This window comes from Octopus sinensis, linkage group LG8, assembly GCF_006345805.1.
Source record: "Octopus sinensis linkage group LG8, ASM634580v1, whole genome shotgun sequence".
Taxonomy (NCBI): Eukaryota; Metazoa; Mollusca; class Cephalopoda; order Octopoda; family Octopodidae; genus Octopus; species Octopus sinensis.
Window position 1 is genome coordinate 27766783 of NC_043004.1, and position 23538 is coordinate 27790320.

Consider the following 23538-nt stretch of genomic DNA (forward strand, 5'->3'; position numbering starts at 1 on the left):
GGTATGCTTCAACAGGTGTAATTTCATTTCAGTATGTCCCTGAGAGGCACAAAAGCAAGTGGTCATATGGTTTTATGTTTACAGCTGAAAATAATTCTGTGTCTACCAATTAGTTGAGCCATAAAAAACAAAAACATGCAACTAACTGCTTTTCTGTCTGCTCGGGACATAATCAAACAACGTCACACCTGCTAAAGCATATTCACAAGTTCAAAGGATTAAAAAAGAAGACATATTATTTAATGCTGACCCAGATTCTGAGGTCATGTCTGGAATGCTTTTGATAGTAAGTCTGCTCAATTAAGGCTGTCCTTGGGCTAAACAGAGCATATTTTAAGTAAATACTGAAAGTGAGCAGTAGGTGTTGATTAAATGAATTATCACTGTGACAATTTAGAAAAATATATACATACAAGTGTGTGTGTACAAATACATACCTGTCTGTCTACACACACGCATGCACATTCATAACTACATATATATATATATACAATCCTTCCTTTTATCACTCTAGCTTTCATGCACCTAAAGCTGGTCTCTCACTCACTCTCTCCTCTTCTCACTCCCACTGTTTTGCACTACCAGTGTCACTAAGGATAGCAGTGGTTCTCTTTGGCTTACCACACATTGCAAAGAATACCACAGGACTTGTCTGACTCTCTCCTCAACACCCTACAGCTCCCTCACTCCCACTTATCACCCTAATTCTCACCATTTTTACTATACATTTAAGAGATCTCACCAGACCTGCATGTACCTCATATGCTCCAATTATATGTCCCACTAGCTATATCAACATCCATTGTTCACTCACTATTTACCCATCTCTCTCTCTCTCCACTGTACTCTCCGTTGCTGCTGTTACAATAAAATGCAACCTGTACATTCTACTAAGTATGGGCTTATGAAAACCCTTTAGTCTCATCATGGAAAGCATAGCAACCTCTCTAGTGCTGGTTCCATGGCAAATCCACTTAGTACTGTCTGTCAAGTGGCTGTTAATCAGAAGGATACCCAGCCTTAGAAACCAAGCAAAAAATTACACTCACAAGCAACATGTGGTCCTCTGACCAATCTAGCCAATCTAGTGAAACAGAAATGACCCATCCAATTCTTGATGTTCCACACACACACACACACACGCATGCACACAGGGAATGTCATGCATTTATACAGTTGTAGTGCCATTAGGCCAACAGATAGTATTATTTACAACATTAGTTCTGACTGTTCTCTGAGTTTAAATCCTGTTTCCTTTCACACACACACACACACACACACACACACTTTCTATCATAAGCTGTAGCAGATAGATAGCATCAGCAATAGAAGAACCAATCAAATTAGTGATAGGTATCAGTAATTTATTTATATATATATATATATATATATATATATATGATGATGATGATGATGATGATGATATATGAGTGAAAATATTTTATGTGGTTAGATGATTTAGCATCTATTTTTCATCATATTGGCAAAGGGAATTTTTTCTTTTTGCCTTTATTTATATCTATATATGTATGTGTATGGATATATAGACAAGCATCGAAGTGCCATGATAGATTAAATATTTTTAGAAACGGAGGAAATCTCTAATTTCCTTCATTTCTAAATACATATAATCATCATTTACTCTCCACATTTCTGCTTGCATGGGTTAGACAGAAAAGTTGAGGTAAATCTTCTAGAGCCAGATTCTCTTCCTGTAACAAAACACTCACCTGTTTTCAAGCGAATTTCTCTTTGGTCGGACATGTTTTCCATGGGAGACTAGAAATGAACAACATTGTATGATAGTGATGCTTCTTTTACAATCATCACATAATATCAAGACTAGGGCCCACACACATTACATACACACACGTATATATACATACATACATACATCATATATATATATATAATATATATATATATGATGATGATGATGATGATGATATATGAGTGAAAATATTTTATGTGGTTAGATGATTTAGCATCTATTTTTCATCATATTGGCAAAGGGAATTTTTTCTTTTTGCCTTTATTTATATCTATATATGTATGTGTATGGATATATAGACAAGCATCGAAGTGCCATGATAGATTAAATATTTTTAGAAACGGAGGAAATCTCTAATTTCCTTCATTTCTAAATACATATAATCATCATTTACTCTCCACATTTCTGCTTGCATGGGTTAGACAGAAAAGTTGAGGTAAATCTTCTAGAGCCAGATTCTCTTCCTGTAACAAAACACTCACCTGTTTTCAAGCGAATTTCTCTTTGGTCGGACATGTTTTCCATGGGAGACTAGAAATGAACAACATTGTATGATAGTGATGCTTCTTTTACAATCATCACATAATATCAAGACTAGGGCCCACACACATTACATACACACACGTATATATACATACATACATACATCATATATATATATATATATATATATATATGTATGTATGTATTTTGAGATGGTAATTTTTTTCTTTTTTTTTTGCCAAATAAAGACATGCATTATATATTCGTTCTTCACTCATTTATTATTGTTCTTATTTTATCTTACACTCTTTGTCTGGAAATCTTTCATCACACATCTGTGACCACTTCAGTGGCCTTTTCCATCCAGAGTGGACTAAGTGGAGCAGGAAGATACATGTGGATGAAAAGGGTTACTGAAGAGGTCACAAATATGTGATGAAAGATTTCCAGACAATGGACATGAGATAAAACAAGAACAATAACAAATGAGAGAAAAGCAAATATATAGTGCATGTGTTTATATGGCAGTGGGTGGGGTGACCATCCCAAAATATAACAGTATCTGTTTCAATACATGGTTTCATGTCAGAAGTCTTTCAGCACAAATTCATAAACGTATGTATGTGTGTGTGTGTGTGTGTGTGTGTGTGCATTCAGTAAGTTAAAAAGCATATAAATCCACAAACAAATGGAAATTAGACACAGAAGGTCATCAAATCCTCATTAGTTATTGGCCAGAGGGTCATACACAATTTCATGCCTTCAACAATAATATTGTCCCCCCCCCCCACCTGATGGTGCTGACAGCAAGAAGCTGCCAGGAAATGGCAAGCCAACAAACAAGGGACCAAACATGGCAGAAAGTGAATAAACAAATATGCATTACAGGAAGTAAACATACAGACATGAAATAAATGCTATTGAAGTGGAGACTGTCGTTAGATGGATGAGGGACAAAGATAAGAACAAATGAGAGACAAAATGTGAACATATGAACAAACTGAAATAAATGAGCAGAATACAGCGTTAGGGCCAGACATGAGACAAAAATGTGGTTAACACCAGGAGGAGTATCCTAAAGGATGAGAAGCAGTGAAATGGGTTGTGTCATGTGTCAGTAGTAGGCAGGAGAAAAGTGATAGAGGGCACAGAGAGAGAGAGAGAGCAGAGAAATAAGGGGAAGGCAAATGGCAGGAACAGAAGTGTAGAGAGGTGGAGGGGAGACAGAGAGAGGGTGAAAGGGAAAAAGGATAGGATAGGAATATGATGTATAAAAATATAAAAACATTTATTCTAAACAAAATAAGGATCACACATATACACATACAATGGGCTTCTTTCAGTTTCTATATACCGAATCCACTTTCAATGCTTTGTTGGTCCCAAAGCTATAGTAGGAGACATTTGCCCAAAGTGCCTTGCAGTGGGACTAAACCTAAAACCACATGGCTACGTGTGCATGTGTGTGTGTGTATGGCCAGTGACTAGAACTGAGTGTATGTGTTAAAAGTGACGTAATTATATGCAAGAACCATATTAAGTAATTAAAAAAACCACAAAGCTGTTCATTAATTTTTGTTTATTTCGTGATATATCAGTATATTCATTCTATAAATGTGACATAATCAGTGATAGTCTTGCTGCAACTGTTTGAAAGTTAACGACAAGTTCTTACACGACTTGGGGTTTATTGCTTTTGTTGATCACATATATCAGTCTGTATAGTAAGACAACAGGGTCACACCTGCCCTTTAGTAGGCGAGGATGGGAAGGTGAAGGAGGAGGATGAAATACTGTAACTGAATGAATTAAAACCTAGTTTAAGTGGGGGAAGGAAAGCTGTATATTTGTCATGTATGTAAACTGGTGTCATCTGCCTTCAAGAAATAAATGCAAAGTGAATTTAACAGGTTTTTCATCTTTTTAAATTTGCTAATAAAGCCATGCCACAATACAAATGCTGTATAATATGCATGTGTTTGTATAATAAAATTTAAATACATCATCATCATTTAAAGTGCACTCTCCATGATGATTTTGGATTGGACAGCTTGACTGGGTCTGCTGAGTTGAAGGACCTTGTTACACACCAGTGTTTGTTTTGACATGTCAGGGTTTCGCTGACTTACGAAACAATTGTGAAGTTCAAACTTTTGCCTGGAGTATCAGCAGTATATATAAATATATATATATATATATATATACATACATACACATACGGATATCTGTGTTTGTGTGTGTTTGCATGTGTAAATCACACATACACATATATGTATTATATATGAAACACGTATACTTATAATAAGCAGCAGAAACCTGCTCAGTGTGGTGGTCTTGTGAGTTCATTCAATACTGACAGAATATTACTGTCAAATTTAGCTCTGTCAGCAGAGAGAGGCAAACAAACACACATGCTGTGTACACATATACATAACATAAACACACATGCACACACACACACATTCGGTCTTTAATGTTATACAATAGAAAGAATAATATTTGCCTTCTCGCTTTTGGAAATTGTGTGTTGATTACTTGTATGACACTAGTTGTTTACTTTTGATTTTTATGAGGTGCTGGAAATTCTCTAATATTAGATTTGTAACTATTTTGGTGAATTGTATTTCTGTTATCTTCTACTTGTTTTGGGCATTAGACTTCGGCCATGCTGGGGCTTCACCTTTAAGAACTTTCAGTCAAATGAATTGACCCCTGAATTCTTTTGTTAAGCCTGATGCTTTTTCTATCACTCCTTTGCCCAAGCCCCTAGATTATGGGGACATAAACACACTGGTTGTCAAGCAGTGGTGGAGGACAAACACGCATACTAAGACACACACACACACACATATTTATATATATATATTTATACACATGACAGGCTTCTTTCAGTTTCTGTCTACTAAATCCATTCACAAGGCTTTGGTCGACCTGAGGCTATAATACAAGACACTTGCTTAAATGAATGCGGAATCCTGTGGTTGTTACCACATCACCACGCTGCACACATACATTGTGTCACATAAGCAAATTGGGTATTACATAAATATATTAAGCCTTTCATCTTCTCGAGGCTCTTATTCTCTATTATACGTGTATTTTCCATCACTCTGATGTAAATCTATTATCTAGGTCAGATATATTACCAAATATGATGAATATTATTTTCAGAATTTTCAACATAAACAATGAAACCTGTAAAATATCTCTAAATTCGATGGCTCAATTAGTTTCATGAAAATGTTGTATGAACTGTAAATAAGCAATAAATATTATGATTTGTAAAATAAGAATAAGCAATACAGGGTGTCCCAACTGAAAGTAGTGTTGAAATTTGGTTTCATTTTTTAAGAATTTTAAGCATTCAAAGTATGAGTTCATTGTATTGGGACACACTAATTAAATATGTTCTGGAATCAAAAATTTTAACTGGAAAAATGCAGAATTATCGGAGTTATGGGCATTGAAAGTGTACATGCATCAAGAAAGTGCAATAATAAGGTTTAGCAGTTCAAAACTGTGAGTAGCGAAATGCAGAATTAGGTTTGCTGATCATGAGAATTAAATATTGATCGCTTAATTAAAAACTAACAACTGTAAGTGCAGGTGCTATTAGTTATTTTCCGTGAGTGTTTTAAAAAAAATATTGTGCAGGTGCTATGGGTTATTTCCCTTGGATGTTTTAAAAAATAAATTAGTTATATGAGGTAGATATAAAGAACCCTTCCAGGGGCCGTATTGTTGATTCTTTTCAACAATCTAAGTATGTCATGAGGTTTCCAGCCATGAGTTCTACTCACGTGTCAAGTTTCATCAAAACCAATAAAACGATGTGGGTGGGGTTAGCTAACAACGCCGCAAACAAGCACACACCAATTTTCTACATATGTAGTATGTGCTTGTATGTGTGCACGTAACAATTTCTACAGCTTATCCGAATGAACAGAGAAAGAAGTACACAAATTATATTTGACATGCCTGTCATAAACGTTGGTTTTGTTTTTTCACTTTAAAGGTAAACGATTGTGATATAAGTGATTACCTTACTGTCAATTCATTGGATTAATCCCAACAAAATATTACAAGTTTAGCCACTAGCTCAGCACCTATGTTTGTGTTCTTCACTCCAACATAATAAAAACTTTAACATACTTCCAAAATGGGACTTAATCCATGTGTATCCACATGCTTATATGTGCATGTGTGGCTGGTGCACAAGAATAATACTTACAGAAATGGACTTGTGCAATGTTACACCTCTGAATTTTTTCTAATTGCGATAATGAATCAAGGAGTTTAGTTGTTACTGCTTAAATTAATTTCCCTTGCATTTGCTCTCTTTTCCAATATTCAATTAAAAGAGAAAATATGTTGTTACCAACAATGTTAAAACATTAGTAACTTGATCAATCTGTCATTGAATAAGGATTTTAATTTCATTTGCTATACATTTTGCTATCATTTATATGGAGATTTGCAAGTGTGGCATATAAAAACAACTTATTTTAATAGAAATTTTATGAGTACATTTCCGTAAATGTTTTTCTTGTGCACTACCCCTCCCATGCACACACACACATACACACTTGCACATATACGCATGTGGATACATATAGATTAAGTCCCATTTTGGAAGTATGTTAAAGTTTTTGTTATTTTGGAATGAAGAACACAAACATAGGTGCTGAGCTAGTGGCTAAACTTGTATTTTGTTTGGATTTATCCAATGAATTGACAGCGAAATAATTGCTTCTATCAAAATCGTTTGCCTTTAATGCAAAAAAAAAAACAATCTATACGACAGGTATGTAAAATATATTTTGTGTACTTCTTTCTCTGTTCATTCAGTTAAACTGTAGAAATTGTTACACGTGCGCACCCACAAGCACAAAAATTCTCTGGACATTTAGCTGTTATTTTTAGCATATCAAGTTTCGTGGTGAGGGCTTCACATGCCATGGTCCTTTTGTTCTTTCACTATAAATCTATGCATGCAGAAACAGACAAAGCAGCCGTTCATTTTCACTTTTAGACAGCAGCATGGGGTGTGGATCAATTTTGAAGTTTTTCATAAAAAATTTGAAATTAAAATTCGTTTCCCCCACCATATTCTTAATCTTCGTATTCTACCATTTAGATTGAAAAAAGATTTCTAAAAAACTTAAGAAGTAGAAGAGGGGAAGGCTTGGCGTAACCATCGATAGGCATTCACACATAAAAAAAAGGAATGCTCTAGGTCGAGTTTATACAGTCCACCCCAAAAACTTTGAATGCTATCCTGATCAGCTGTGTATTAATAATCGAATAATATCTTGAATTTCTTGGGAAATTCTTTTCTATAGCTTCATGAAACTGATGAGGGAGGTTGGATTTGATCAGCTTACCATATGGAATTATTAACCAAACAGTTTTGCTAGGACATACCTTGCTATTAGGGTAATTATCTTTAAAAGTTCTCGATGTACCTTTATGATATAAAAAGGGTCTTAAATAAAATTATCTCCCTTATGCTGCAGATTTACATTACTCGATTTGGTGTTGTTATTCGAAATAAAATATCATTAATATCATTATAACTCGATTTCATGTCCTGATTAATAATGCATTTATTGTTGCAAACATTGGCAGAAACATACCTTTAGTCCCTATCAGTGATTTGTACCATTCTATAAAATTTGACCTTTGACTTTCTTCTTCCTTTTCACTTCCACTAAATATATCTACTTCCATGCCTTTAAGATTTATTCCTATTCACCTATCACTCTATATCTCTCCACTATTAGTTTTCTGCGAATTTCTTTCTTTCTACTCCTTCTCTTTCTTTGACATTATATCTACTAATGGTTTTTAAAAATAACTTACTAGCATTCTCTTCATCATATACCCAGTCATCAAATTCAATTAAAATGTCTTATTGATGTGTTTGGTTTCTTTCTTTCCCTGATGAGAAGATTGCATTATTTTACACCATTTTATTCCTTATGGAAAAATACTGTTTTCTTTGAAACATGTCGGAAGTAAAAAGATTTGAATCACAACTGTATTTAAAACCATTTATTTATATATATATGTATGTATATATATATATGTGTGTGTGTGTGTGTGTGTGTATATTATATATATATATATATATATATATATATATATATATATGTATATATGTAAATGTAATATTTGACAATTATTCGGTAGCCATGATAAAACTCTGAGCTTCGGATGCCGAGGTTTGAAATCCACGCCGCCATCTATTCAGTTATCCGTCCATTGGAAAAAATGCTATGAAAATGACCCCTATATATATATATATATTTGTGTATGTATATGTATATATATTTGTATATGTGTATATATATGTGTGTGTGTATATATGTATAAATAGATACGGATATAGATATATATGTATATATATATATATTTGTATGTGTGTATGTATATATGTGTGTATGTATATGTGTGTGTGCATACATGTGTGTGTGTGTGTATATATATATATATAATAATATTAGGGAGTATATCCAAACTTACAGGGAAAAATTAGATATAGGATTAAATCAAATTTCACAGTATAAATATAAATTAAATTAGAGATAAAACCACTATTAGGCAACTCAGTGATAGACATAAACCAAAACATAAAAAACACAAAATGAATATAATAAATATAATATATAATATATATGAAATTTAAAACTTTAAATTATTAAAATTTAAATTTATAAATTTTTATATTTGTTAATTTTTAAATTTTTAAACGTTTAATTTTTTTTATATAACTAACTAAAAAGTATAAAAAAGTTAAATATTTAACTTTTTTATACTTTTTGGTTAGTTATATAAAAAAAATTTTAAGTTTAAGAATTTTTTAATTTAAAAATTTTTTAATTTTAAAATTTAAAGATATAAATTTAAAATTTAAAATCTTAATAATTTAATTTTTAAATTTTATATTTTATATATATTATATATTATATTAATTATATTTATTTTTTGTTTTTATGTTTTGGTTTATGTCTATCACTGTTTGAGTTGCCTAATAGTGGTTTTATCTCTAATTTAATTTATATATATATATATGTATGTATGTATGTATGTATATGTATTTGTATATGGATGTTTCCAAAAGAGATTTCTAACATTGATTCTTCATACTTTGCTGGTAGTTTACAAGCATAAATTTCTGAAGATATGAAATTAATGCTTGTATATAGTGTGTGGTGAATTTATGGAAAGAAGTCCCATAAAATACATCAATTTATTGAAAAATGGGGGAGACAAATTGTTAAATTATATAAGAAGTTTAATTCTTGCCGACAATCATTTCGTACAGAGATATAATAATAATAATAAGGCAAATTCATGATTGAATTAGATTAAATTAAATGAATTAAATATATCAATGTAATCTTCAGTGCAGGATGTATAAGCGAAAATACAATGAAAATAGCAGAAAAATTTAATCTAGGAGATTAATAGTTTTATCCTTGTGAGAAAGAGATGTGAGTTATGTTTGGATATTTGATCATAACTAACGGTTATAATGGTTATCTAACAATATAAGTAAAGAGGTATCAGAGATGTTCCCTGTATAGATTTGTATGGAAATAAAAAATTCTAACTTCAAATAAGTTGCATAGGGCAAAAATATGTATTAGAAATGTCCAATGGAAAGACACTTCTAGGTTTGAATTGAAATATGGACTGACTGTTAAAATCATTACATAGTATGATGTATTTTTAAGAAAATTTTCAATACATAAGAATGAAGTTTATTGTGAGGAGATGGTATATAAAGAGCTAATACTATATAGTTAACATAAACAAATGGTAGGAGAAATAAAGATGTAAAAAGGGTTAAAGATGGAATATGATGTATAAAAGGGACTTATGTTTGCAGAAAAACTAATATTCGTTATTATGTATTAAATATAATGTAGAAAAATATGTAAAGACAGAAAAATAGTTATTAATACTACCAATACAATATTACAGGCTTGGTGTGACTATAAAGATGGAAAAAGTGAAATTGAAACAGGGAATAAAGATTGGAATACGAAAAAAAAAAATGTGGGGGAGATAAATGAGCTGGGAAGTAGAAGAGTAAATATATATGTAAAAAGTTTATTTTATAGAAGTATTGATGTGTTAAGTTATATACAGTAGATGTATTTTGCTATAAATAAAAATTTATTTTAGAGGTAATAATCTAGCTTAGTATTATGTGAGAAGGATATGTAATGGTAGTAGGGTCATAGTGGTATTCAGGTTATAAGGGTGTGGTGCCAGTTATGAATATGAAAAAAGATACGAGCAGGAGGGTGCACATAAGTGAATAAAAATTTATAGATAATATAGGAGAACAATAATCTAATAGGGAGAAGAGTGTATGTATATGTGTGTGTGTATATATATATGTGTATATATATATATATATATATATATGTATGTATGTAAATATGTGTATGTATGTGTATGTATATATGTATGTGTGTATGTATATATATATATGTGTGTGTGTATTTATGTGTGTATATGTATGTGTATTTATGTGTGTATATGTATGTGTATTTATGTGTGTATGTATATGTATGTGTATATATGTGTGTATATGTATGTATATATATGTGTGTGTATGTATATGTGTATATATATGTATGTATTTATGTATATGTGTATGTATATATATATATATATATATATATATATATATAGTCAATACAATGATCACACGCTACACACGTTCCTTGCAAGCACTGTTGTAAACATTGAAAATGAGGTAGAATGTTAAAACTTAATGCGCATGCATAGCGGAGTCTAATGTCAATCTGTGCCAAGCTCCTTCACTCTGCGTGCTTTAGAATTGTTACTATGGCAACTGTCCGGATACTTATTGATCAGACCTTGTATGTATAGGAATAAATGTGTGTTTTTGTGTGTGACTAGATTCCACATGTTTTCTGTGCCAATCTCTTTATAGAGTGTATGTATGTGTGTGTGTGTAACAGGAATTGACATGTTTGAAAGAAAACTTTCAATTAGAAATTAAACTATTAATCAAGGATTGCTGATGAAGACAAAAAGATGTTGCAGAGAATATGCTAGTGAAATTGTGTTTGTAAAAAGATTTTGGCTCAGTCTTTCAGTAAATGTACTGTATGTTACAAGAAATTGCAACCAGGAATAAATCTTCAAAGTTGGTGAGATTAATCTTGGCAAAATGAAAGGTAGTCGCAGGGAGATTTTAGGGATGTGTAGTCGGTGTGGGCTGTGTAATGGAAGTGAGATGGAGTTGAACCCTCAATCAGTACCTTCACTGGCTAGGAAAATGGATATATATTCAGCATTAAAGAAGATAGAGTAGGTATACAGTTGGCAGTGAAATGGACAGATAAAGTGCTTGCGGTGATCAGAGTATGTGGTTGAATAATTAAGTTTAGGCTAGTTGCAGGTAATACGGTAACAACTTTGAGTCTTATTGTAGTCACAATCAAGAATGATAGATAAGTAAAAATATATTTTCTATTAGCTGTTCTTGCTGGACCACAACTAATAGCTAATGGCTCCAATGACAGATCTTTTTATTACAGCAAGTGGCTTTAATGCATTTGTTGATCAGCAATGGGGCTTTGGGTAGATTGCAAGAAAGAAGGGGCGTTTAGGCTATTGGAATTTTGTAATGCAAACTGCAACAACTTCTGAAACCATCTAGCTGTATTATCACCTGCAGCTCACAAAGCAAGCAGATTCCACCCTCATCAGGAAATGAGGCAGACTAATGAATGATTCAGAGTCAGCATTAGAGAAAGGATTTCATGGACCTAGTGGTATGTGCTAAACAGAAGGAAAGTCCCCCTGCTGAAAGTATTGCTGTGAACCACAAACTTTATCTAGGGATGGAGCAAGATTCTAACCAAAAGGAAGGGGACATGGTGGTTATTAGTGCAATGGTTGGAAGAAAGCCACAAAAGCTAAGAGACAGGGCTGAAAAACTAAGGTGCTACAAATATTCTTTGGTCACAAAAGAAACTTGATGGATATATTTAACAAGGAGACCACTTAAAACCAAAATTTACCAATATTCCATGTCATTTGAACCAAGGGCATGAAGTGTTAGGCTATACTCTCAAATAGTTTATATGTAAAGATAATGGCACATTTACCCTCACAGACACTGCCAAGAAAGAGAACTGGAAATGCTACTATTTTTGATTGTTTAATAAGGAGAATATGTAGGAGAAAGAGAGGGAGAAAGGAACTACTCTGAAGTAGATCCAATTGAGATCCAGACATTAACAGTATTTGGCAAAGTAGGACATAATAGATTCTTCATCCAAACTCTGAAATATAGTACAAAAACAAGAAGCAATAATAGAGGCATCAGATTGATGAATAAAGTCTTTTAGGTGCCAGAGATTTATTAGCAGAGCATATCAGGGCAAACATTAGTTTAAAGGATATGTAACTGGGGTTTGTATCAGCACTGAATAATACGAATGTCCTCTTGCTAGAGAGAGAATGTTTCTTGAAGAAAGTCTAAATTTTGTTAACCAAGAGAAGGCATTTTGCAAGATAGAATATCATGAAATCTAGTTGTCATTTAGACAATGGCATGTAGATGAATGGCTTGTGCGAGTAATATAAGCCACATGCAGAAATGTTGTTATAAAAATGCGATTTAGCAATATTAAAAATGTAGAAAGCAGGTGTCCAAAAGGGCTTTGATCTGAGCCATCTCTACTATAGTAGATTTCCACCTATGAAGAATATTTAAGAATTGTGGGTTTTTTTCTTAAGATAATCAGTACTGTGTTATTGAAATTAATAACAATGAATTTATTTAATATATATCCCACATATACTAATCATTTTTTTTGTTTTTTTTTTCAGGAAATTATGAAAAGAAAAGTGAAATGTCCAATGAAACCAAGTAAATATTTTAAATTCTATATTTCTTTTATTACACTGAATGCAAAATGTTAAATTATCAATATATATAATTTGCTTTTATAGGCACAGGTGTGGCTGTGTGGTAAGAAGTTGACTTCTAAACCACATGGTTCTGGGTTCAGTCCCACTGTGTAGCACCTTGGACAAGAGTCTTCTACTATAGCCTTGGGCTAACCAAAGCTTTCTGAGTGGATTTGGTAGATTGAAAGATATATGTATATCAATGTATGTATCTTTGCATCTGTGTTTGTTCCCCACTGCTACTTGACAACTGGTGTTTGTCTCTGTAACTTAGCAGTCCAAGAAAAGAACTAGACTTCAAAAAATAATTAATCCTGGGATCGGTTCATTCAACTAAAAACTTCCGAGGCAATGTCCCAGAATGAATGCAGTGAAGCAAAAGATAAAACATAAAAGATTTAAGACAAGTTCTAGAGTGTAATCTCATATTTAGGGTGCTAACAGAAGCACAATTCTATAAAACTAGTAATTCTTTCTAATGCTTGCTTCACTTAGCATCTCCATTCTCTCCTACTATTTTGATCCCCATCCATCAACATTTAGAATGGAAAGAGATTTCATTTTTTTTTCTTTTAAACTTTCTTTACTATTTTCTTTGCTTTGCTATATGCATGGATACTTTTCCATTGTTGGGAAATTAGCTTTTGTGCTTTCATTCTCTTGATATTTGTTTACCAAATATTTCTACAGTTAAAGAGGAAACTGCATTTAGATTGCCACACTTGTAAAATATCAGGCAAGCATTCAATCTAAAGGCTTCAGTATAAATCCACTTGACGACCATGTGGCCAGTGGTTTCAATATAGATTCACTTGATGACTATGTGGTCTCTGATTTCAATACAGTCAGTGACCACATGGTCAGTGATTTCAGTAAAAACTTACTTGACCATATTTTCAGTGGTTTCGAGATAGACCCACTTGATGAGTATGTGGTCAGTGATTTCAGTTATCATTGACCACCTGGTCAGTAGTTTCAATATAAAGTCACTTGATGTCCACATGGTCTGTGGACATCAGTGTCAGTTTAATGTTCCTTTTGTTAGTGACCCAATTATCTCAACTTACCATTATTGTGTTTCAATCCATTCCTGAATTAATATTCTTCTCTCATAATTAAATTATGCCTTGAAGATATCTAATTAACTTACAAACACTCCAAACTGTAGTGAAGAAGTTGTTCCTTTTTAATTTGATAAAATACAACTCCTTTAGTTTTATTTTTTGTCCCTTAATGAGGAATTTTAAGCTATTATTAAAATTGAAACTCTCTGTTTACTTGTTAAAGTCAAGAGTAACTTTTGAATTTTATTTGTGTTTATTGCATCTGATTTCATATTCAATGTTTACTAGGTTTAATTAAAATTCTGTAAGTCTCCATTTTAATGAAACACTACACAATTACTGTTATGGATTGCAGTAAACAAACTTACTGTAATCCTGAATGCACATTCAACTGTTTAGGTAATGATGCTAGCACAATAACAAAACCACTTTCTGCTTGTTTTACTCAAAATTTTCCTAACTGAAGTGCAAGATAACAAACATAAATTGGGAAAATTCTCAAAAATAAAATGAATAACAAATATAATTCTGTGTATTTCTATATATTTGTAGTTTATGCAGTTTTGTTTTTTACTCTTAGTAGTTAAAATAAAGTAGAATCTCTCTATATATAAACGGCAAAATGTCTGTGTGTGTGTCCTTTATACAAATCCACAATTTTTCAGTTAGAGGGCTCACACTTTCTATGGTCATTCAAAACCATCCAAAGGTGGTCGTGCACATCTTTACATTTCCCCAGTCACCCCACAAAGCCATTAAAAAATCAATAGAAGTGACTTTTTTGTGAATTTTCTATTCAAAACCCAATCAAAATGCCCGAAACTTGATACGCCAATTGAATGCCAGCTAACTGTATGTGATTGGTCAGAGATTTGGACAGTACTCGTGTGTATGTGTACACTCATGCAGCTGTATATGCATGCACTAGCACTATGACCCGGCGTTGCCAGGTGATAGTGCTAGTTTCTGAACAAATTACTTATTTACAAGGTTTTGGAGAGATTTTTTTTACCTCCCTTAACTATACTTGACAAAGTCATTTTCTTTTCTAATGTGTTTTATATAACTTTTTACACTCATCATCCTCCTCATCATAACAATTTTTCAATGCTGGTTCATTATAGCTATGCTCTGGATCTCAGCTTATTTACAAGAAAGGAAATACTATTTTCTCTTATGAAGTTATGTTTTAAATACTGCATCCTTCCTTGCCACTCTTCACCTCTTTGTTTTAACTTTTTTGAGAAAGCACTATTTTATGTACCATCTTTTTCACTCATAGGGCTATTTTATGTACCATCTTTTTCACTCATAGGGCTATGGTCATGCTGGGGTACCACCTTGAAGGATGAATTGGCTTCACTACTTACTTTTCAATCGTAGAACTTTTGTCAGTCTGTTTTGCCAAACAGATAAGTGAAGTATTGTATGTGTTGAGATACACATACAAATAAAAATGCATGCACATAGATATATACATGTATATGTGGTGTTTATTATTTCAATTTTTATCAGTTAGATCTACATTCTAGTGTTTGGGGATAATGAAAAAGACACTTAACCAAGGTGCCAAGCAGTAGGTGTGTATATATGTGTGTGTGTATATATATATGTGTGTGTGTGTATGTATACATATGTGAGTATGTATATATGTGTTTATGTATATGTGTGTAAGTATATATATATATATATATGTGTGTGTGTATATATCAACATCATCATCGTTTAATGTCTGCTTTCCATGCTGGCATGGGTTGGACAGTTTGACTGGGTACTGGTAAGCCAGATGGTTGCACCAGGCTCCAATCTCATCTGGCAGAGTTTCTACAGGTGGATGCCATTCCTAACACCAACCACTCCAAGAGTGTAGTGGGTGCTTTTACATACCTCAGTCACGAGGGCCAGTCAGGCAGTACTGGCAACGACCACGCTCAAATGGTGTTTTTATGTGTCACCTGCACAGGAGCCAGTCCAGCAGCACTGGCAGCGACCTCGCTCGAATGTTGTTTTTCACGTACCACAGGCACAAGTACCAGCAAGGCGACGCTGGTAACAATCATGCTCGAATGGTGCATTTTACGTGCCATTTTACATATAAAAGGATTGTGACACTAATTTTCCAGTGATTTTACCATAGACATTAGCTTTTACACAGTCGTTATGGTGAGTGTAGCAAGCATTTATCAGTGCACTGATTTCGTTTACTACCCAGTGGCATTTTAGAATATTATTGGCCATATCCAATGGGATTGTGCGTCAGTTATTGATGACTTGATGTATAATAGTGAATGCACCATTGAAAAGTTTGTGTTGATATATTCAGAAATGTGTGTGGCTATATCTGGGTGTGTGTGAGAGAGTTCAGTGTATTTAATACAATCAGAATAAGGCGGTGAGCTAGCAGAAACGTTAGCACACCGGGCGAAATGCTTAGCGGTATTTCGTCTGCCATTACGTTCTGAGCTCCAATTCCTCCGAGGTCGACTTTGCCTTTCATCCTTTCAGGGTCGATAAATTAAGTACCAGTTACACACTGGGGTAGATATAATCGACTTAATCCGTCTGTCTGTCCTTGTTTGCCTCCTCTGTGTTTAGCCCCTTGTGGCTAGTAAAGAAATAGGTATTTCATCTTCTGTTACGTTCTGAGTTCAAATTCCACCGAGTTCAACTTTGCCTTTCATCCTTTCGGGGTCGATAAATTAAGTGCCAGTTATGCACTGGGGTCAGTGTAATCGACTTAATCCATTTGTCTGTCCTTGTTTGTCCCCTCTGTGTTTAGCCCCTTGTGGGCAATAAAGAAGTAAGAATGAGCAGTGTGTTTAATAGAAATCAAGAGAAAATAATTGTACTCACGGGACTAGTTTTAGAACTAATCTTAGGTTTAGTTTTGGTTTATATTTGTTTCTCCAAGTTGTGTATAAATTTGTGTAAATTTATCTTCCGATGATAGTAAAATAGTTGAATCCAAGAGTTCTGGGACTAAAAACAAGGAAAGTTACTGCTGTTTTCAGTTGAAATCTGTTTCTTTGGCCTGAACTATGAAAAGTACGTCTTGTCACGACGAATGCCCAAATTAATATATATAGTGGTTCGGCAAAAGAGACCGATAGAATAAGTACTGGGCTTACAAAAGAATAAGTCCCGGGGTCAATTTGCTCGACGAAAGGCGGTGCTCCAGCATGGCCGCAGTCAAATGACTGAAACAAGTAAAAGATATATATATATATATATATATATATATATATATAGATACACATATAGATATGCATATATACATATATATATTTCTAATATAGGATAAAATTTTTTGAAAAAAATTCTATCAATAGTGATTTAGTGTTTGCTTCTTCCATGGGTGCAAGTAAGTATTTCACTTATTTCTTTACCTCATTTATCACTGATGAAAGGAAGGTTCTTATGAACTAACTCTGAAATTCGGTCCGATATGGTAATAACGGGATTTTTTTAGAAATTTCTGTTGGCTTTCTTGGAAACACGTACTTATAATGGTTATTGACGTTTTGTCTATTTTCGGCATACTTTAGCATTAGAAATTTTTTATTTTGCCCTTACTTATAAATTGTGTGTGTATATATATATATATATATATGTATGTATATATATATATATATATATATGTATATATATATATATATGTATGTATATATATATATATATATATATATGTATATATATATATATGTATGTATACACTCACGAAGTGGTTGGCGTTAGGAAGGGCATCCAGCCGTAGAAACACTGCCAGATTTGACTGGGCCTGATGAAGCCTTCTGGCTTCACAGACCCCAGTAGAACCGTCCAACCCATGCTAGCATGGAAAACGGACGCTAAACGATGATGATGATGATGATGATGTATATATATATATATACATACATATAGAAAATATACATAGGGTAGGAAAATTAGAGAAATTTTCTACCAGTAGCTAGCATGCATAAAAGAGTAAGTAGACAACAAACTTTTCATATAAAATTACTGTACATTTGTACACAAGAGGTGACCCTAACAGGACACTCTACATGCTAAAAGGAGCAGTCAAAGCCCAAACCACGGTTAAGAGTAATTTTGAAAGAGATGATAAATAAAAACATTTTCAATAGTTACCACATGTACCTAGGTTTTGAACATCAATGAACAAATAAAAAAATTTCCCATTTGCCATATATATATACATATATATATATATACACACACACACACATATATATATATATATACACATCTATATATACATATATATATATATATATATATATATATATATATATATATATATAAACACTGAAAATGCTCAGAGACCAACTTCCACCACATTCCAGGGGGAAAAACTAGAAGTAGTTGATAGCTTCCATTACCTAGGTCACCAAGTCAGCAGCAGGGGCGGGTGTGCTGAAAGTGTAACTGCTAGAGTAAGAATAGCCTGGGCAAAGTTCAGAGAGCTCTTACCTCTGCTGGTGACAAAAGGCCTCTCGCTCAGAATAAAATGCACACTGTATGACACATGTGTACGAACAGCCATGCTACATGGCAGTGAAACATGGGCCATGACTGCTGAGGATATGCGTAAGCTCGCAAGAAATGAAGCCAGTATGCTCCGATGGATGTGTAATGTCAGTGTTCATACTCAACAGAATGTAAGTACCTTGAGAGAAAAGTTGGACCTAAGAAGCATCAGTTGTGGTGTGCAAGGGAGACGTTTGCGCTGATATGGTCATGTAGCGAGAATGGATGAAGATAGTTGTATGAAAAAGTACCACACCCTGGTGGTTGAGGGAACCTGTGGAAGAGGTAGACCCAGGAAAACCTGGGACGAGGTGGTGAAGAACGACCTTCAAACTTTAGGTCTCACCGAGGAAATGACCAGAGACCGAGACCTTTGGAAGTATGCTGTGCATGGGAAGACCCGGCAGGACAAGTGAGACCATAACCCGTGGCCTCTACCTGGGACGTAGCCAGCCCACTTATGCATACCTTTCCTTCTTGTGACACAAACCCTACTTGTGAAGACCTGTTGAGGCAAGTGAAAATCGAAATCGAAATCTTTCAACATCAATGGAAAGTGTAGCTGAGATACCAGTGCCGGTGGCACGTAAGAGAACCATCCGAACGTGGCCATTGTCAGCGCCGCCCCGACTGGCCTCCGTGCCGGTGGCACATAAAAAGCACCATCTGATTGTGGCCGTTGCCAGTCTTGTCTGGCTCCTGTGCCGGTGGCACGTAAAAAGCACCATCCGATCGTGGCTGTTTGCCAGCCTCATCTGGCACCTGTGCAGGTAGCACATAAAAAGCACCCACTACACTCTCGGAGTGGTTGGCATTAGGAAGGGCATCCAGCTGTAGAAACACTGCCAGATCAGACTGGGCCTGGCGCAGCCTTCTGGCTTCCCAGACCCCAGTTGAACCGTCCAACCTATGCTAGCATGGAAAACGGACGTTAAATGATGATAATAAATGCCAAGTGCAACAGCTTGTTAATACTTCAGTTGTAGTTGCCTGACTAAAAAAATAGTATATGTGATGTGCATTTCATCTAGTTAAATTCTGTTCCTAATTAATTGCACTATAGCTCTCTCTGCAACTTTCATCACCTGGTCCAGCAATTTGATGCCTCTATGATTACTTCCATTTCAGGTGTCTCCCTTAACCTTGTAGCTAACTATGATGCTGCTTCACCATGATTAACTATTCAGGTGACTCCTGATGAACCAGGAGCCCTCCCTATCTTCATATCTTTAATTGCCTTATCTATCATGCTGCTGTCAACTAGGATAGCTGGTCCTTCCGTTGGGTCCACATGAGGAAGACACCCTTTTTCCCAATCACACTCTGCATTTGATAGTCTTTCATAGTAGTCCTTCCACATCTCTTTGTTTTCATGATCACTAAGTGCAAGCCTATCATCATGTCTATTCACACTTCTCTCCCACAATATCTTGATGCTCTCTAATACACTGTCTGGCGAGCCAGAACACTTTAAGTCACTGATCTTCACACTGTAAGACATTGGCAAACTTCTTCTTTTCTACTTTTAGCTATCTGATATGGTTCTTTCCTACCCCAACTCTTCCAGTCCTTTCCAAGCCCATCTCTTCTCTTTTATACCTCTGTCGACCTCACTGTTCCACCACTATGCCACCCTTGGTCTGGTGGAAGCTTTACTCCAACCACAGATTTGGTCTGTTGCCCTCATTAGATTGTCCCACAAGAACTTCCTGCTGTCCCCTTTGTATGTCTCTATATCTACCTCCTCATCAAGGGCTTCTTAAGGACATCTCTAAACCCATATGAAGGATCCTAGAGTTTCCATAGCCTCCTCTTCTATATTTGGTTTGAGTCTCAGCATCTTTCTAGCTTCAAGTCCAAAGTCACTATATTTATTTCAATATGGATACAGGCATACCTGAGTTATACGAAGATTGCTTCCCAATTGCATGTTCTCTGGTTCAGTCTCATTAGTGGCACCTTGGGCAAGAGCCTCCAATTATAGCTCTGGGCTGACTAAAATATATATATATATATATTGATTAATTATTTTATTATTCTAGTTTATTTTTAACTTGATAAGTGGCTATATTTATATTGAAGTGATTTTACTACTACTATTAATTTTTTTGCTATAATCATTTCTTATATATAGCCATGAAATATGTGTCGTTATTCTACCAATTCTATACGTTTTTATTATTTTTTTGCAATTTACTTAATCATTGGTATTTTATTGTTATTTTAATTTTAATATTTCTGTTATATGTAATTTTCTGGATGGTGTAATTTAATTGTTCATTTTGAATTGATAAAAGGTGGTTTTTTTCAAATTTTTTTTATATATATGTATTATATTTTGTGAAATTTGATTTAGTATTTCTAAATTGAATTTTTTTCCCTGTAAGTTTGGATTAATATTCCCTCAAATAATTATATATATATAATTTTATGAGTGTGTTACTGACTCCTTGCCTTGCCATCATTTAAATGAATGTGACTAACATGCAAGATGTGTCCTTCATTCTCAGTCTTCTCTGAAAATGTGTCTGGTCATGAGAAATATTACCTTATTTGGAAATAGGTGAAGGCTGGTAACAAGAAGAGAAACTGGCTTTAGAAAATCTGCCTCAATAAGTTATGTGTGTTAAGTTATGGGAAAGTTATGTGTTTGTGCATGTTAGTATGTATGTACATGTTATGCGTGTTAATAAGTATATATTAACATGTTGGTGTTTATTCTATGTATTACATATATGTCTGCATATGTTGTATGTGTATGTATATTTATATTTGCATATATACACAAGCATGTGTACATGTACCATGCACACACACACAAACACAATTAATTAGCTGATCTTTTATTATGCATTTCATTCTAGAATTAATTATTTTCCTTTTTCTTTTCTTTTATTCTAGTTCCAGTAGCAGCAATTATTGCTGTTGTTATAGTTTTAATTTTGTGTATTGCTTTGGGAGCTTGGTGTTACTATGGTTACAGTCACCCAACATCGCAGCTTGGAATGTGGCTAATGGAGGTAGGTTTTGCTTTGCATTTTTCTTTTTGTAGGCATCGAAGTGATACTAATGATTATATAACGAAGTACTTGTAAAATAGATATAACATCATTTAGAGTGTTACAGTATTGCTGTAGACTTCAACATCATATCACAACACTAACAAGGCTGCCAGTATCACCTTATCCCTCTGTACACCATGCAAACCATTGCACACCACCTAGACTGTCCACCAGCTACTACACTGTCCAAGTACCAAAACGCTGGACATCATCTACATTGTACATCACATATGCTGTACACCAACTACTACACTGCATGCTAGGTGTTACATTGCACACCTACAACATCACACTGCCTGTGATACTACACACCAGCTACTACACTATACACTAAGTACTACTCTTCACACTACCTACAACACTGTGAATTAAGTACTTCACTGTGCACCTTATACCACTTACATTAGGGCAAATTTTGGGCTTTTAGTGTCATATGATCTATAAATAAAAGCCAACCCTCTTCATCTTGTATTCTATGTTGATTGTGGATACATCAGATAATATACTCCGAGTTACATTTTATGTAAATATAAAACTGGATAGTTCTTAGTGAAAATATTTGGATCTTAGATGTGACCTGTGAAGGCTGACATGCAGCTAAACAGCTCTATATATGACTAAATATATTGTCATTTCTTTTAATACCAAAATATATAGTTTAATATAACTTGTTAACACTACCAACATTATTATTTGATTACATTTATTGTAACTGTGTATCGTTATTATTCTAGCTGTGCAAGTATGCAATATCTGTGACAAATCTCAATTTGGGTGCTGATTTCAAAGTTACACAGAAACAGTATGATTAATCTGATTAATCTCACAAAGATTTGTGAAAATAACTTCACAAAATCCTGTCTACTTTTGAAGTGAACTATTTAACCCTTTAGGTATTTCAGTCTTCTAAACATGAGCCACAAATGGGAGTTGTTAATAGGCAACTTTCCTACTCATGCCACTCTTGAAAAGATATAAATATTCTTCACTATTAAGATGTTAATTTTTACTATTTTTCTGTCTGTCTGACCTGCTCAAGCATTATTAAATGTTTCAAAACAATTTTGACTTATTTACAGAACCGACCAAGTCAAGTGAAGGCTAAAATGGCTAACATGAAATTTTGGAAACAGAGTACACCAGCTGGAGACAAATACAGGATAGAAAGCAATGCTTAATATTTTCGAAGAAAAAAATGGTTGCAGCTTACAATCAAGACCGTGTTTCTTTATTTGTTTTTTCCAGATTTATTTTGGGGGGGTTTTCTTTATGTAATCATCTTATATATGTATGGGAGTATACATACAAATAAATATATATATATATATATATATATATATGTTTGTATGTGTGTGAGTGTGTGTATGTATTTGTATGTATGAAACAACAGACCAATACAGTGTGGTTATAAATATATTTCTACACAGAAATCATGCAACATATATCTGACTAACATAGGTTTAGTCTCGCAATAAAAATAAACCTGTGTAACAAAATATAAAGAAGTTTTGTGCAGACATTTACTATATATGTATGTGTGTGTGTGTGTGTGTGTGTATGTATATATATATATATATATATATATATCACAATTTAGGTTAGTTGAAATATGTTTGTCAAGTATTTCAACTGTTAAAGGTAAATACACTGCAGTTACCTTACAATG

General features: G+C 33.9%; 1 protein-coding gene across 1 annotated transcript in view; it reads left to right on the top strand.

Annotated features, from left to right (window-relative positions):
* LOC115214780 (plexin domain-containing protein 1-like) overlaps window positions 1-23061 on the top strand; it is a 98818-nt gene extending 75757 nt beyond the window's left edge. Inside the window, exons 10-12 of the mRNA XM_029783811.2 lie at window positions 13139-13178; window positions 21712-21830; window positions 22952-23061. Of these exons, the coding sequence (XP_029639671.2) occupies window positions 13139-13178; window positions 21712-21830; window positions 22952-23050 (258 nt within the window). The 3' untranslated portion in view covers window positions 23051-23061. The remainder of the gene's footprint in view (window positions 1-13138; window positions 13179-21711; window positions 21831-22951) is intronic.
* Window positions 23062-23538: the final 477 nt, after the last annotated feature.